The 15,089-nt window shown below is 39.7% G+C and overlaps 1 protein-coding gene across 1 annotated transcript; it reads right to left on the bottom strand.

Annotated features, from left to right (window-relative positions):
* Positions 1 to 8,604: 8,604 nt before the first annotated feature.
* On the bottom strand, positions 8,605 to 14,853 carry LOC121156948 (olfactory receptor 5K3-like). Its single transcript, XM_040980926.1, has 2 exons — positions 13,924 to 14,853; positions 8,605 to 8,703 (listed from the first exon to the last, which is right to left on the bottom strand). The coding sequence occupies exons 1-2, from the start codon at positions 14,851 to 14,853 to the stop codon at positions 8,605 to 8,607; spliced, it is 1,029 nt and encodes a 342-aa protein (XP_040836860.1).
* Positions 14,854 to 15,089: the final 236 nt, after the last annotated feature.

The raw sequence follows: 15,089 nt of genomic DNA on the forward strand, positions 1-15,089 counted from the left end.
GGCTGCTCACCCAGGACCACAGAGCCTTGCTTGACACCAAGTTAGTCCAGAGGCTATGTCAGCAGGTACAGTTCTTAGAATAGGGACCCTCAAGATCCTCTTAATGCTAGATTTTAACAGCCTACACAGAATCACAAAAACAGTCCTGTGATTTCTTGCTGTCTTCCCAGGCATATAGGAAGAGTGATTGATGAAGCCTCTCAAACCAAAAAGGAAAATATTAAGGGTGTCACACCTGGCTTCACAGTCACCAACCAGGTCCTGAGCAATCTTGAGGGTGCACACTAGACCATCATATAGTTGGTGGTTCTATGTGCCAAAACACATCCATATCATCAGGTTGTAGGCCTCGGGCTGATATTGGGCAAGTTCAGATATTCCATCTGCTGCTGGCAATTGCTTAAAGTAGAAACCACAGGCTCTGTTTAGCATTGGGCTTTACTAATCTAACACTGATTGTAAGAAGCAGTCTTATGTCTGGTTGTGTCTGCCCAAGTTTGCCCAAGTTTGGAGATGCATGCTAAAACAACAGGCCTGCTTTCAGTGAATCATATCATCACAGGGCCCCATTGCAGTCTGGAGGTGTCCCTCAGGTCTACCAGATAGTGGCAGTGACACATACCAAATGAGTTTGATCACTGGAATACAGGTCTTAGCCTGATGTTAGGGAAGTCTAGAGGCTCTGGTAGCACTGGCCTACAGGTACAGGACTTCGGTTGCTATCAGGCATGGATCTTTTCTTCTCTTTTCTTTCTTTCTTTCTTTCTTTCTTTCTTTCTTTCTTTCTTTCTTTCTTTCTTTCTTTCTTTCTTTCTTTCTTTCTTTCTTTCTTTCTTTCTTTTTTCCTTCCTTCCTTCTTTCCTTCCTTCCTTCCTTCCTTCCTTCCTTCCTTCCTTCCTTCCTTCCTTCCTTCCTTTCTCTTCTTTCTTTGCAGATAAAATTTGTGGAAAGAAGGTGAGCAAGAAAGATCTTCCATCTACTGGTCTACCCTCTTAAGGACCACACTGTTCAGATCTGAGCTGATTCAAAGCCAGGAGTCAGGAGCTTCTTCTGTGTCTTCCATGCAGGTGCAAAGTTCCCAGGCTTTTGCCCATCCTCCACAGATTTCCCAAGCCTGGTGCTTGCAAGGTAAGGATTTAACTAAATGGATCATTGTGCCAGGCCCAGGGCATGATTCTATGCTGGTCCCACTATTTCTTGATTTTTACTTTCTGCTAATAGTACAGTGAGGGTTTCCAAAGCTGCCTGGCTGTAGAGACTCCAGAGACTCGGTCCACAATTACAAGCTTGGGAGCAAATGGCAAGAGGTTCCACCTGACTGCATTTTTTTCACAGTTCACCTGACATGGGTACTCAGTTTCCTCTTCTGCCAAGTAGCAGTTCTCTTTCTCCATACCAATTCCATAGAGCTAGAGGAGGGTTGATTTGGTCAGCTGTTCCTTCTTGCTTTCTTCAATGTAACTTTCCTTATTACTATACAAAACAAGGCATGGTGGTGCCTCACCTGGCATCTATATCTCTTCTGAAGGTGACGTGGTCTTTTAACTGCTGTTCATGTTGGGCTCTGTGGGGGGTGATGGTATTGAAACTTCTCATTCAGGCACCTCCTTGGCTCCCAACTCCCCACCACAGTAATTTATGCAAATATTTTGCCTTAAGGAAGTTTATGTGGGCTTGGTGCAATAGCCTATTGACTGAATTCTCTCCTTGGATGTGCCAGGATCCCACATTCATCTCCTGGCTGCTACGCTTTCCAACCTGCCCCCTGCTTGTGACCAGGAAAAGCACTAGAAGATGGTTTTGGGACCCTGAATCCACATGGGAGACCCAGAAGAAGCTCCTGGTTTTGGATTGGCTCAGCTCCGGCTGGAGGTTGCAGCCACTTGGGGAGGGAGTCAGCAGACGGATCTTTTTCTTTTGTCTCCTTCTTTCTGTATCTCTACCTTTTCAATAAAATAAATAAAACTTTCAGGAAGGTGAGCACTGTGAGGACCTGGCCAAGGTTAAAATGTAGTGGGATTTACATTAGGCATGGATGGGGGCAGACCAGACTGAATCAGTTCACATCATCACTGGCAAATCCGAGTACCAGTGCAGAGTGAGGGTCAAGCCAGGTTCAGTCATGATAAAAACCAGTCAATTATACAGAATGCCAGGATGAGGTTGTCTGTACCAGATGTGACTGCAGTGCCCATTCAGCACACGTAAGAACCAGGAAGGGAAGGGGCAGAGCCGGCAGGGGAATAAGGGGTGGTTCCCCTGCTGGACAGCTACTCCCACTGGAGAGCATGAGCTGGGATGGGGGGCAGACCAGACTAAGCAGGGCTACAACACCTTTACACCTCATGTGGACTAGATCAGGGAAAAGCCAGGCTAGGCTGATTATTCCTACTCATGCAAACAAAATTGGAGTGGGCGAGGGTTGTTTGGGCTTAGCCGCAGCATCAGCTGGCAGAAACTGGCACTGGGGGCTAATTCTGTCAAGTTAAACTGCAAAACCACCAGGAAAGTGCACAATCTGGGAGTGAGAGACCTGGGAGGGAAATAGTGGGCTCCTCCCTCTTGGATTACCACTACCACGGGAGGGCATGAAAACTAGAACGGGGCTGGGGTGGCTAGACAGAGAGGCACTGAACATCACCAGTGAGGGCTTGATTGTTGAGCTGGTTAGATGGATCTAAGCTTCAATGCCAATTGCCATGTACGAGAGCCAAGGGGGATGTGGGACAGACTGGACTAGTCTGCTACACATACTGGCAAATCAGGGTAGGGGGCAGGCCTGGTGGGGGTTATTGTGGGTCGCTCTCACGAGGCTGCAGTTCGCACTGGTTTAGGTGAGGGCCGAGTATGCGCTGTGCAGAATCAGGCTGGCCTGCAACACCCATTGGTTCCAGTGGAAGGTGGGGCTGAAAACAGAACCAACCCAGCAATTGCAATCACCAGCTGATCAGGGTGATGGACTGTGCTGGGCCCTGTACTTGCTGGTGTACTTGCTGGTACTTGCTGGTGCCCTGTACATCTGGCCTGGGATCAGCTCAGATGAAGTTTCTTTGCGGATCTCCCCAATTGAAATGCCAGACTCAGAACCCTAACCATTAAAGGACAGAAGATGGAACAAGTTAATCAACCACCTCAGCTACAGGTTGGCAACAAAATACCGGACAAATAGACGCTATGATGGACTATGTCAATCAGTGGATTCTTCAATGAACTCATCGTGTTTGGAGAGGCGAGATTGGCAGGGATGCATAACTGGTGAACTATCGAAATCACTTGAGCAAGTATCTCAGAGCATGCCCCACATGCAGGACTTGGGGTGGGTGGGAAACCGCGTGCGGCTTCTCTCTCAATATCCCCCTTTACCTCAAATGCATCAAGGAAACAATGTGGAAATAATAATGTTACCCACTTTCCTGTAGCCCTTGAACCTTTTTGCCCAATTAACTATGTAAAGATTGTAAAAAAAAAAAATGTAATGGGATTCAAAATGCCCCAGGTGGATACTGGATACTGACTGCCTGATAGGGAATTCTAGCATCATCTATCCTGTTCTTTGTCAACAATTTTCCAGCAAGTGCCTTTCCTTGGTGGAGGGAGATTGACACTCCCAACTCCTGACTGTATTAGGAGGAAGAAGACGGTATCTCTTCAGAACTCCCCATGTGAGTTGAAAACCGCCTATATCTATCACATTCTCATCCGTCTGTCCTTTTTCACTCCACAATGAGTGTACAGCCAGAGCCTTTGCCAGATATTACCACAACGTGTAAAGCTGGTCTTAGTTCTCTGCCCTTTGGATTGGCGAGAGAAGGTCTTGTTAGCACAGATAAACTGGGGCTGATGCTCATGGCCCGTTCACTTCCTTCCAGCCCCTGTGTCTCCCAATCGGGCCAGTTCATCTCCTTGTAGACCTGAAGTTTGGGATCAGTTTAGTTTGCCTTCTTTGAGGTGTCCAGTCTGGGCAGCTCAGTTGGTTCTCACCATGTGGACAATGCTCATCTTCTGTAATGTAGAACTGGAACAGGGGTCTCAGGTGGGGACTCATCAGCTTGCTGGCTTACTGTCATCTTAGAGGACTCATAACTTCAACTCTCAGTTGGATGTGACTTTTCTCAAGAGATGGCTCGTGAAGAAATCACCTTTCCTCACTCAGGCCGCATTTTGCTTAATCCATGGGCTCCAAAGTTTCTCACATTTTGGCAGATTTCCCATGGCCTATCTCTTTAAAAATTGCTGAAGGTAGGCCTGAAATGGGAGATGGGCTCAAAGGACTAGTTTATTTTTGTACCAAAACTTGGCTGCAGTAGGAACTAGAAAATGATTCCAAATGGTCAGAATTTGGCAATTTTGACCAAAAAATTTCCTACATCTGAATCATCTGGTCCACCTGCCTCTTCCCCTTTGTCTTCTCTTTATCCCATTCTCCCCAGGAACCAAACCAAACAAAACCAAAAACCTTTAGCAAATGCTCCACCCCATCGTTCTTGCCCTTATCTTCTTTGTGACCCTGACCCAACAGAGAACCTCCACCCATCTGATAGCTCCTCTCAAGGCAACAACAGGATCTCTTTTCTGACTCTCCTCTTTGTCCTCTTCAACATACTCTCAAACTGTAAAACCTAAGCCCGTCTTCCTGTTGGGAGAAGTTGTCATTCTGAAAGTTCTGGTTAGGTTCCACATGTCCTTCTCTGGATTCCGGAGTATGTGGGATCATTTTTGGAGAATCCTTGTAAGTATCAAAAGGGATCTTCTGCCCGATTCAGTTCTATAGCTTGACCTGGGGCAATCCCCATTTTGTTCCTTCTCCTACTTTAGCTCCAGATGAAGTTAAACAGATTTGGCATTCTGCTGAACATCATGCAGATGAAATGCACTGAGAGAAAGACACTGAGAGTCTGTCTGCACTGTCTCCAGAGTCCATTCTACCCCGGACTGAACCAACTAACACACAGCTGTAAGATCACAGGACCCATTGCCTACTTAAGTCTGTGGGTAGAAGCATCCACAAATAAGTCAATTTAAGACCTGGAAGGTCACCCAGGAGTTTGGTGAAAACTGCTGTTTTTACAGCCTGTCTTACAGATGCAAAGATAAGGTATACCAGCACAGATCCCGATTCCCCAGAGGCCTGGCTCTTTTTAAATATTCACTTTATTCCCCAATTAGCCTCAGATATTAGGCACAAACTCAAAAACTTTAAATCCTTAAGGTACATACAACACTAGCATGTCTAGTTATGGAATAGAATCTTTATTTCCTCTAATACAAGAACAATTTCATGGTGTAACACATGATTTTCCCCTTCCCCTGATCATAGTACAAAAATAGTTTAAAAATATAATTTAATCTTCATAGCAAGTAGAATAATGAAAGTTTTAACAGTGAATATGACCCTAGAGGTGAACAGGCTACATTTAAAATTAAATGGCATGAGGTAGGCATTTTGTACCGCTTGTAATGCCTACATTTCATTACTGTTATATCTTATTTGAGTTTTAGGAACTTTGCTCTTGATCCAGTTCCTGAAAATGCATGCTCTAGGAGGTTCAAATACATTCGATCTCTGGTATCCATATTGCAGACTTGGATTGAGTTCTGGTCTCCTGGTTTTGGCCCAGTTCAGATATGATCATGGGATGGATGAACCAACAGATGAAGGATATTTCTCAGTGTTTTTCTGTCTTCCCACTAAAATGAAAATAAATTATTTAGAGAGATAAAATTGTGCTTTGAAAAAGGTTTATTGATAAAGTAAAACTGTCCCAACAAGAAATGCCCAATTCAGTACAGATTTACTGAGTTAAAAGTGGATGGGGAGACTAAAATTATCCCAGAAAGAATGTTTTGTGGAAGGGATGTAAGTGGTATGCCTAGAGATGAGTGTATAGAGTCACTATTTCCAGTCCACCAAAGTCTAGATTCACATAGTTGACAAGTCAACCTGATGGCAGGAAATAGCAGATTAGAACTTGCCAATAGTAAAAATGTAAAAAGTAAATGTTAGCAGCATAAGCAAACCTACAAATTAGCTCAAATAATAGATTTTTATCTTATAATGAAGTAACATTATGAAATTGATTGATACACAAAATACAGATTGTTATTAGTTATTGTAGCATCCAATATGTATGTCCCCAAATGGTGGGCATGCCATGCCTCCATCTGGAAGAGATTATGATGAAGTGGCTGAAGTGTTAGTGGAGCTTGGAATCTTCTTCTTCCTCCACTGCTACTTAGGGGAATGTACTGGCATATGACAGAAGAGGAAGATCAGGAGATGTTATAATGGAATGGTTAGTCAGTGCTGATGAAACATAAGACTTGGTAAGAGATACATGGAGCCCTTCAGAATGCCAGAGTCACAGGGTGGCTCTGGATATGACTTTTTCTTTCTTTGTTTTTGTTGTTATTGTTGTTTTGTGTTTCTGAAAGACATTTATTTTGAGAAATCTAAAATCTTGATGGATATGGCATTTTAAATGCTCATATGGTGATCTTGGGTGGACCTATTATTACACAAGTTAATTATTCCTAAAGATTTGGCTGGATTTTTTTTAAAGATTTTTATTTAATTTTATTGGAAAGTCAGATGTATAGAGAAGAGGAAAGACAGAGAGGAAAATCTTCTGTCTGATGATTCACTCCCCAAATGACCGCAATGACCAGAGCTGTGCCAATCTGAAGCCAGGAGCCAGGAACCTCTTCCAGGTCTCCCACAAGAGTACAGGGTCCCAACGCTTTGGGCCATTCTCAACTGCTTTCCCAGGCCACAAGCAGTGAGCTGAATGGAAAATGGGACCACCAGGATCGGAACCGGCACCGAACATGCCAGGATCCCATATGGGTGCTGGTTCTAATCCTGGCAGCCACGCTTCCCATCCACCTCCCTACTCCTGGCCTGGGAAAGCAGTCAAGGATGTTCCAAAGTCTTGGGACCCTGCACGCACATGTAAGACCCAGAAGAGGCTCCTGGCTTCAGATCGGCTCAGCTCCAGCTGTTGTGGCGACTTGGGGAGTGAACCATCGGACAGATGATCTTCCTCTCTGCCTCTCCTCCTCTCTGTATATCTGACTTTCCAATAAAAATAAACAAATCTTTAAAAAAAAAAACACTTAGTTAAAAAAAAAAACTACTAAGGAACTGAAGAAATCCCACATCTTTTGTTGTTGTTGTTGTTGTTTTTAGATCTGATTCTGTTACATAAGCCAATATTCTTCTGCTTCATAGGTGTTCTGCATTTGAGGTATAGTGAAAATCTTTGGTGTTTACCATAATGTTTTTATTCCCTACAAACAGGGTTTGGAACTAAGGAAAGGCATGCAAAAACTAACATTGAAATTTTAAAACAATAGCAGAGCAAGTAGATTTATTTTTTGTTCACTATTGGTGGTTAAAAAAAAAAAATTCCTGCTCATGTAATTATTATGAACACCTTGCTTTGTGGTCACTGTAACATTTGGGGTGGTGGGCGTGAATAAGGAAGAAAAGTCCACATATCCCTGGCATATGTTCAGACCATTGTGTAAAATGTAGCACTTTTTTGTAAGAAATGTTTTATGATTTTATGATAAGTGAGCTTAAAAAAAGATTAATGTGCAAGTTCTAGGATCCAATATCAGTGCTGGTTTGTGTTGCAGCTGCTCCACTTCCTGCTTGTGGCCTGGAAGACCATTAGAGGATGGCCCAAAGCCTTGGGACCCTGCACTTGCATGGGTGACCTGGAAGAAGCTCCTGGCTCCTGGCTTTGGCTCTGCTCAGTTCTGGCCATTCTGGCCATTTGGGGAATGAGCCAGTGGATGGAAGATCTTTCTGTTTCTCCTCTCCATAAATCTGATATCTGCCTTTCCAGTAAAAAAAGAATTAATAAATATTTATAAAGATTAATCTGTCATTATTAATATTCATCAATATTAAATCATAAATTTTGTATCAAGTTATCATATTTCATTTTTGGGACAATTAATGCCCAAAATAGCATACTGTTGATTTGCATCAAGAAATCAATACACATTTTAATTATGCTTTATATTTTCTGAAAGTTTTAATAATGCATTTATTTCTTTATATTTTAGTTTTGTTTTTAAAAAATAATCTTACACAAATCTCTACTTTTGTCTGCTCCCTATATATTGGTACAGATTTTAAAAGTATTCGTTGGGTGAATTTTTCTCCCCATAACTTGCACCCTTTCAATAAAGCCTGTCTATTACACTTTGCCCAGTGACTGTTGCTGCATTTCAGGTGGGAGCAGGATGGGGAAGCACTGTAATGATGTAACAGTTAGAGCCTATGCTATGAAGAAGGACTCAGTGACTTGGAAAAATGGACATTGGCTGGCAAAAACTATGTCACTGAGCAGCAGTCAGTGGTTTAATTATCCAGGAGTTGTCTTGGGAATCTCTAGAAATAGGATGACACTGAAACCTCAAAGAACTTAGGAAATCTATGGACCCATAAAAGTAGTTAATATCCTTCATTGTATCGATGACATGTAACAACCAAACTGGAAGAAGCAATGCCTTTACATATTCTCCAGACCCAAGGAGAGAAAGAACAAGAGAGATTGAACATCAGCCAACAGAAACTAAACAAGGCTTTAGATATCAAAGGAATGGTGGCATAAAGAGATTAAGTAAAGGCTGAAATGGGTTCAAACGTCCCATGGGACCACAGTTTGGAAAGAGCTCCTCTAGAACATGACACTGGTGCTCAGTGCCATGATTTGGGACATGTACATGTACCTTCAAAAATGCATGTAACATGCAGATATGGTTGGACAAATCCTCAATTGATGGATTGAGTTGGAAACAAGAAAATCTTGTGATGTGTGAATGTATTTGACTGAGCTGCATTTGGTTTTCTTGGAGCTTAGAAAGAGAAAGTGTTTATACACCCGCACACCCATATATATGCATTCATGAATTTGGGAGTTGGAACTCTTATGTCTGTTTTACCACCACGTTTTTCACCTGAAGCCAGGCTCAGAAGGTTGGTTGACTCTGCTGCCAATCTTGCCACTCCAATCATGGTGAAATCTCTTCAGACTCCACTGGCCGACATAGTCCACCTTAGAGTCTCCATTTGCCCAAGTATTCACTGCCAACTCTTTGCTGGGGTTGTTGTAGATTTGTTTTGCCCTCTGTCCTCTGTCCCCTGTTATGGTACCAGGTGTCCTTTGCAGGCTCCAGCGTACTGTCCTATCCTCCATGTGCATGGTCCCGACTTCTATCTCAGCTCCAGATGAAACTGATTGTATTTGGCATGCTGCTGAACAGCATTGAAGATGAAACCAGATTTCAATAAATCAGTCCAGCTTTTTCATTCCCTTTCAACTGCCCAAGGAGCAAAACCTACCAAGGTTGAAATGCCTGTGAAAAGCTATTTTAGATTGTACCTACTTCCCCATTTCCTCAAGCTCACCCAATCCTCAATCCAACACATTCAAATTATTAAAGGCCCAGCTTGCTGGGAGACCGTGCCTCTGCTGTGTGCCTTTCGCTTCACATGGTTGGCAGCTGACCACGCCTGTCCGTTTATTAATCCTTAATAAATTCAATTTGGTTGTGAGCTAACTACTCATTTTTCTTCTCTGTTTCTGTGCCATTTCTCTAGTAGTCAGTACCTGACTGTCTCAAAAATATTCTTAAAGCACAAGGTTCTGTGGTCCTGGATCACTGATCAATCTCAGACCGTAAGCCACAGGCCTCAACTTTGATCTTACACTTTTGTCCACTTGCAGACCTTTGCCCATGGAGTTTGACCTTGGTTTCAGGCACCAGAGGCTGTGAACTCAAGATTCCAGGCATTGTTGCTTTTCTGAAAAGTACCTATGGCAATGATAGAATATTCCACTGATAGTAAATGATGAACATGTTAATGTGCCTTTGTGATCTTCCCCTTGCCAAAAACTGATAAATGCAATCTAATTATCAGGAAATAATTGGAGAAATCCAAACTTAGGGACATTTTACAAGTGGCATGGCCTGTATCTCCTAAACTTTGAAGACACCAACAACCACGAAAGGCTGAAATGCTACTGCATCCAAGAAGGGCCTAAAGACATGAAGACTAAATATCAGTACAATATTGTATCCTAGATAGTTTACTAGAACTGAAGGAAAAGGCTAGGTAAACACTATGGAAGTCTTAATTAAGTGTAGGCATTGTATTATAATATGATATGTGTTTTATAGATACTATGCTGCATGTATTATATATCTAAATTTTTGCTTGTACACATGATTTACTTATATTCATAGCATGTGTATTTCAGAACTGTATGTGTGATAAGTATATGTATTATATAAAATAAATACCCATATAACACATGTAATAAATGTGTATATATTTATCATATTGACTCCAGTGGGTTCCACATTTGCAAATCCAGCCAATTACTGATTAAAAATATTCAGAACAAATGACATTATGTGGAGTTTCTTCTTGACAAAACTCACAATGTTCTTGGCCAAACTCTACAATGTACCAAAATGATTCAAAATATACAGAAAGATGAATACAGTTGTGCAAATAGTTGTTCATTTTATGTACAATATTTGTTCATTCAGAATTTCATGTCTTCAGTGGGTTCTTGAAGCTAAATACGATAGATAATGAGGAAGAACTGTATCCATGATGTGTGTACATGTAGGTACATATGTGTCACATGAATCTTCACATACATACATCTGTCTGCTATATGTATGTATATTCACTTGTGGATAGGAAAATGTGTGAAATTTGAATAATTGTTTAACGGTCATTTTTCAGTTGTTTAACACTTCTTTAATTGGCTTTAAGAAGTTGGTTGTATAATTCTCTCTGCTTTTCCATAGCAACATCTTTTTTTTTCAAAATGAATTTATATGTTTTCTGCCTACTTCACAGTTTAAATTCTTAATGAAATTTTCTATAATTTTACTTTAGTTTATAAAACATATAATATGGATTAGGGTTTAAGGTAATGATTTTTGAAGCTTGATAACCTGGTTTCAGTTTCAGCACCACCACTGTATCTCTGTGGACAACTCATGAAATATCTTCCCCTCAAATTTTAAAGTGAGGTTATTAGGAATTAAATTATGGTAATGACACTGAACAACTTAACTGATATAATGAGAAATAGCTAAAAAGTTATTTTTAAGCTCAAATATATATCTGATGATTAGTTTAAAATAAAATATAAGGACAGCTATCAGCTGAGAGAGACATGATTATTAGTCATTAAATTATAGAAAAAGCATTCTTGCCAAATAAACTTAAAAAGAGGAATATTTATTATGATCAGGAGTGACTGTTTATTTCAGAGGTTAGAGGTCTATTTCTTTGATTCCCTCAGTTGTGTCTTTATTTGAACAAGCATGTTCTTTTGTAAATAGTTATTATTTGGATAATAATTATGTTTTTAAAATATTTGTTCATTTTTATTGAAAAGGCAGATTTACAGAGAGGAGATAGAGAGAGAAAGATCTTCTATCCGTTTGTTCACTCCCCAAATGACCACAACTGCCAGAGTTGAATTGATCCAAAGCAAGGAGCCAGGAGTTTCTTCCTGGTTTCCCACATTGGTGCAGGGTCTCAAGGCTTTGGGCTGTCCTCAACTGCTTTCCTAGGTCACAAGCAGGTAACTGGATGGGAAGTGGAGCAGTCGGGATGTGAACTGGCACCCATATTGGATCTTGGAGCATGCAAAGCAAGGATTTAGCAACTGAACCATCCTGATGGGCTCAAGACTATATTCTTGATTTTCCTCCAATGAAGAAGAAGAAGTAAGCTGTGCTGGATTTTATATCCATATACCATTATACTGAGATTGGGAGAGAGAGAGAAATCTGTATGTGACTGTCTGTAATAATAAAGTAAGCTAATTTCCAAGGATCTTCCAAAATATCATCCTTTGATCTCACTGGCAACAAATAAGTCACACACTTTCCTCAAAACATATATTTCTATGGATTTGGGAGAGAAATGCAGAAATACTTAACAAAAATAGTATTTTTAGAAAAGGGATAGATCAATAAATATAATTCTAACAACTAAAAATGTCCACTAAAATCAAGCACAGCACTTATTTAAGAGTTTCTAAAAAGTTTCAGTTTTAGGATACTTTTATACCCTTTTTTTCTCTCATACTTTTAAAAAGTAATTTTACCTTACAAGGTATTTTTAATCATAAGACATTTATAATATCATAAAGAATATTGTAGTCTAAACAGTTTTTATTCATTTGTGAATTGTATTTATTGGCATGAATCATATTAGAAATTTAAACAAGAAGCTAACATGATTGACTAACCACTCAAAATAAAAACTATTGAAATTTTGAATGACATTAAAATATTAAAGGGGATACTCACTGAAAGCTCAAATATTCAGGCATTAGTTAATAGTAATATAATGAAAAATATGGTTGATAGAGTAAGAAGATGGGCCTCTTCATTTCCACATTTACAATGTTGTCTTTTTTTAAAGTTGTCACTCAGATGCACGTACCAGTTCTTTTTGCTTCACTTGTTCTCAAGCTTCAGCTGTCAGTGCTTAGCATACGAATGAGTGAAGTTAGCCTTCTTTCTTCAAGCCTCCTCTCATTCAACCATCAGATCAATTTTCTGAAGGACAGAATGATATTTTTCTGCTCCCAGGAGACTCCACAGTTTGGTGCCTTTGGATAAACTCAGCTTTCTTAGGGTGGCGTTCAAAGTTCTCAGTACTGGATCCAGTCCACCCTGAGCTATTTCCCCAGCTTGCTTCCTGTGGATTGCCTTGGTGCTCACAGAGCTCCTTCATTGATTTTCTTAACCGGAGCCCTGATCATGATCAATTCTATTTTTCTCCATCAGTTGATATCACTTATTTCCCATTTTAAGATACTTTATTCTGATGTTAGCTAATAATTAATCATCACAGACATTAGACCTTCCATTTTTTTGAACTGCAAGGTATGTGGATAAAAAGTGATATTAATTCGAACTTCAACTATTAAGGGTTACCTGGGTCATTTGTTCAAGTGAATAGTATTTCAAAAGTATAACGTTATGCCCCCCTTAAATAAAAATGTCAAAATGATGCATGTATTTGTAGTTCATATACGTAAAAAACTAGCTTAGAGCCTACCAGCTTATTACGAATGAAATTTCTGAAAATAATTTTTATTTCACAGTTAAACTTTTAGTGATGAATAGTTTTGTTGATATATGTACTATTATCACCATTTTGCCTGAATTACATTGTTTTTTCTTGCTAAATATTTTAGTATATCAGCTATTTTCATTGGTACAGATTTTTACTGCGTCAATTGATTAAAACAGATACTACTAATACAGATTTTAAAAACCACTTGTTTCATTGAATAGATATATCTAGCAATCTCACAGTCATATACAATGAACAAATCAGCAAATTAATTTTACACTTGATCTTAGCCAAAAGGCCGAGAAGCAATAGCAAATTAATTTTTAAAATAACATGTAAATCACCATCATATATACATGCCACTTCATAAATGTTGGAAACTTATGAATGAACTGAATGATAATTAAAATAAAATTGTAGTAACCTACTTTTAAAGCTGAGGTTGCTTAAGTATGGACAAATATTCGATCTTGGAATGTGCCAGAGGATTTAGGATTACATTTTGAAATTGTATAGGTTTACTAAAAATATTAGATGAAGGCTACCTTTGTATACTTTTATCCATATTATTTATTAGATTTGGTGAAAAATATAAATACATTCTGACAGAACTTCTTTTACTCTATATAATTAATTGGTTCAGTTTAATAATTATTGTGTTTTCATAATTCGGTATTTTATATACAAAGTGGCTATTTTTTACTTTGTTAGTACCCCTTGGCTTAGAAAAAATTACACTATCAATTTGAAACCAATTTTTCATGGGGTTGATACTTGTTTTACAATACTACAAAATCTTCTTTTTTCATAATTCTTTTTATAGCATTTATCACTTCCTTATTTCTTAGAGTATAAATAAAAGGATTTAATAAAGGGATTACTATGGTATAAAAAATAGCAACGGGTACATCTTTATCCCCTTCTTTAAATGTACTTGGTCGGGTGTACATGAAGAGAAGAGAACCATAGAATATTGACACAGAGAGAAAATGGGCTGCACAAGTGGATAAGGCTTTGCCTCTTCCCTCTTTGGACTTCATTGTAAAGATTGTAAAAAGGATTTGGAAGTAAGAGATTAGAACTGCAGTAATCGTTAACACTAGGATTGATCCTGCTGCAATAACTAATAGCAGCTCATTGATATAAGGGTCAACACAGGAGAGTCTATACAGTGGAATAACATCACAAAAAAAGTGATTGATTTGATGAGACCTACAGAAAGTTAACCTCAGTAGAAATGATACTTCAATGATGGGATGCACATTTCCAACTATGTAGACTCCGACGGTCATCTGAATGCACAGTCTCTTGGACATCCTGGTGTGGTAGTGCAGAGGGCTGCAGATGGCCACATAGCGGTCATAGGCCATCGCTGCCAGCAAGAGGCAGTCAGCAGTCTCGGCAAGGCAGAGAAAATAAAATTGTCCCATGCACTCATAGAGGGAAATCATTTTGTCCTTAGAAAACAAGTTCTGTAATATCTTAGGTGTGATGGCACAGGAACAGCAGGAATCCATCAGGGCCAGGTTGCAAAGAAAGATGTACATTGGAGTGTGGAGTTGACGTTCCACACAAACCAAAGCCACCAGACCAAGGTTGCCCACCATGGTGATCAGATAGATGGCAAAGAACACGACAAACAGCAGAGTCTTCAGCTCTGGGTGATCTGAGAACCCTGTGAGCACAAACTCGACTGACAAGGAGTGGTTGTCCTCTGGCATGGCTGTTTTGTCTGTTGTGCTAGGGGTTAGGGAAATACAACATTCACATTAGAGCATATAATTTTCCAAATGTTTCCTTTTTACTGTAGATAGATGAACTTATTCTTCAGGCTTCCTCTGCTGTCTGTGGAATATGTTAAAAAAATTCTATGGAACATTTTTTTTCTCATAAAGTGTTTGCTTCTATGGTATCTGCTCTGACCTTAGGAATGCAAAATAATAGTTTATATCCAGGA

Source organism: Ochotona curzoniae, unplaced genomic scaffold (assembly GCF_017591425.1).
Source record: "Ochotona curzoniae isolate NIBS_2020 unplaced genomic scaffold, NIBS_Ocur_1.0 contig_3498, whole genome shotgun sequence".
In the NCBI taxonomy this organism is placed as follows: domain Eukaryota; kingdom Metazoa; phylum Chordata; class Mammalia; order Lagomorpha; family Ochotonidae; genus Ochotona; species Ochotona curzoniae.

Bases quoted from the DNA above. Each gene is read 5' to 3' on its own strand.
- LOC121156948 (XM_040980926.1), bottom strand. From the start codon at position 14,853: ATGCCAGAGGACAACCACTCCTTGTCAGTCGAGTTTGTGCTCACAGGG. The intron at 8,704-13,923 runs GTAGTATTGTAA...ACTGAGCACCAG, and splicing joins TTATGAAAAAAGAAGATTTT to TGTCATGTTCTAGAGGAGCT.